At 37.8% G+C, this 1,652-nt stretch overlaps 1 protein-coding gene across 1 annotated transcript; it reads right to left on the bottom strand.

Moving 5' to 3' along the window:
- Positions 1–511: 511 nt before the first annotated feature.
- LOC103682033 (olfactory receptor 2AP1-like) lies at positions 512–1,447 on the bottom strand. Its single transcript, XM_008711601.2, has one exon. It carries the CDS (start codon positions 1,442–1,444, stop codon positions 512–514), a length of 933 nt encoding a protein of 310 aa, XP_008709823.2. The 5' UTR covers positions 1,445–1,447.
- Positions 1,448–1,652: the final 205 nt, after the last annotated feature.

Genomic DNA, 1,652 nt, shown 5'->3' with positions numbered 1-1,652 from the left:
TTGTGGAAACACTAAATTTAAATCTGAATAATATAATTTGTAAATAAGCAACTTTATATTAATACAGTATTTAAGCTATTCTTAACAAACTAAAGTAGATTTCCTCTGGGTGTAGATTTGGTTATTCAGTTACCAAATACAGACATTGAGCACCATCCGGCAGTGGATAAAATAAGAAAAGCTGAATTGTAAAAAACAAACTATTAGAAGTCATATTCTCAATTCTGCCTTTCTCACGAATCTTTTCCCTGAAAGTGAGGTACAAATAAGGAAAAGTAGCACAAAAGTGTTAGAGGACACACACACATATATACACACTCAAGGCCTGTAAAATTTTAAGAAATAAAGTGATGGCAAAATAGGTTTCATTAAACAAGCAGTTTTACTGTTTTGGTGTTCAGTTGGGAATATTGACGATATATAATAACAAACACTTTAATGCTATAATAATGTACATCTACACTGTTCCAAACATTTACGTATTATTTATTATTACGAACCTCAGTTAGTTTCACCTTCTGGAAATCTTGCTGACCATATCTTTGAAGGCTATTTTCACTTGCTTGTTCCTTAGAGTATAGATGAAAGGGTTCAGCAGAGGGGCAACTGAGGTATTTAGGACAGCCACTCCCTTATTAAAAGTTTCTGCATCCTTAACAGAAGGATTTATGTACATAAAGATACAACTTCCATAAGAAAGTGAGACCACAATCATGTGAGAGAAGCATGTAGAAAAAGCTTTTTTTCTTTGTTGAACAGAGGGGATTCTCAGAATTGTCCTGATGATGTACATGTAGGAAAGAATCACTAGCACCAGGGTGAAGATGAGGGTAATTCCCACAGAGATGAACTCCATCATTTCTATGAAACGTGTGTCTGCGCAGGACAGGTGCAGCAGTACCGTGTAATCGCAGCAGTAATGATTGATGACATTGGATGCGCAGAAAGGCAGCTGGAGAGCCATCGTATGTGGCACAATGACAACCAAAAATCCTGAGAACCAGGAACACAGGACAAGTTGAACGCAGAGTCTCTTGCTCATTAAAGTTGTATAATGGAGGGGTTTACAAATGGCAGCGTAGCGGTCGTAGGACATGGCGGCTAAAAGATAAAACTCAGTGGCTCCCAGAAGGATGGCAAAAAAGTACTGAGTGAAACACCCCGCAAAGGAGATAGTCTTATCTCCAGTTCCGATATTGACCAGCATTTTGGGAACAAAGACAGAGGTAAAAGATATTTCCAAAAAAGAAAAATTCCGGAGGAAGAAATACATAGGCGTCTGGAGGCGGTAATCCAGCAGGGTCAGAATGATGATGGTCACGTTTCCCAGGATGCTTAAGACGTAAGTTAGCAGCAGAAAAAGGAAAAGCACAGCTTGGAGATCAGCATCATCTGTCAGTCCAAGAAGAATGAATTCTATCACCGATGTCCGGTTTCCCGTCATTGACTTCAGACACCAATTCAGACAGAAAATAATAATGACATGTAGCGATTAACACATTTTCTTATTTTACTTGATAATTAACAAAGGTGTTGCTTCCTTGGAACATTGTCAATTGCTTTCCCCGTTTTTTTCATTCATTTATCTTTTCCTTCTTAATCTATTTTGATTTTCCTCTAAGGTATTAGATGCCGTCCTATGTGTATAGACA

The sequence above is a fragment of the Ursus maritimus genome, unplaced genomic scaffold (assembly GCF_017311325.1).
Source record: "Ursus maritimus isolate PB19 unplaced genomic scaffold, ASM1731132v1 scaffold_26, whole genome shotgun sequence".
Classification (NCBI taxonomy): Eukaryota; Metazoa; Chordata; class Mammalia; order Carnivora; family Ursidae; genus Ursus; species Ursus maritimus.
Note: the sequence above shows the minus strand (reverse complement) of the source record. Positions and strands in the feature narration are given on the sequence as shown.

Excerpts from the sequence above, each read along its gene's own strand:
- LOC103682033 (XM_008711601.2), bottom strand. The coding sequence starts at position 1,444 with ATGACGGGAAACCGGACATCGGTGATAGAATTCATTCTTCTTGGACTG.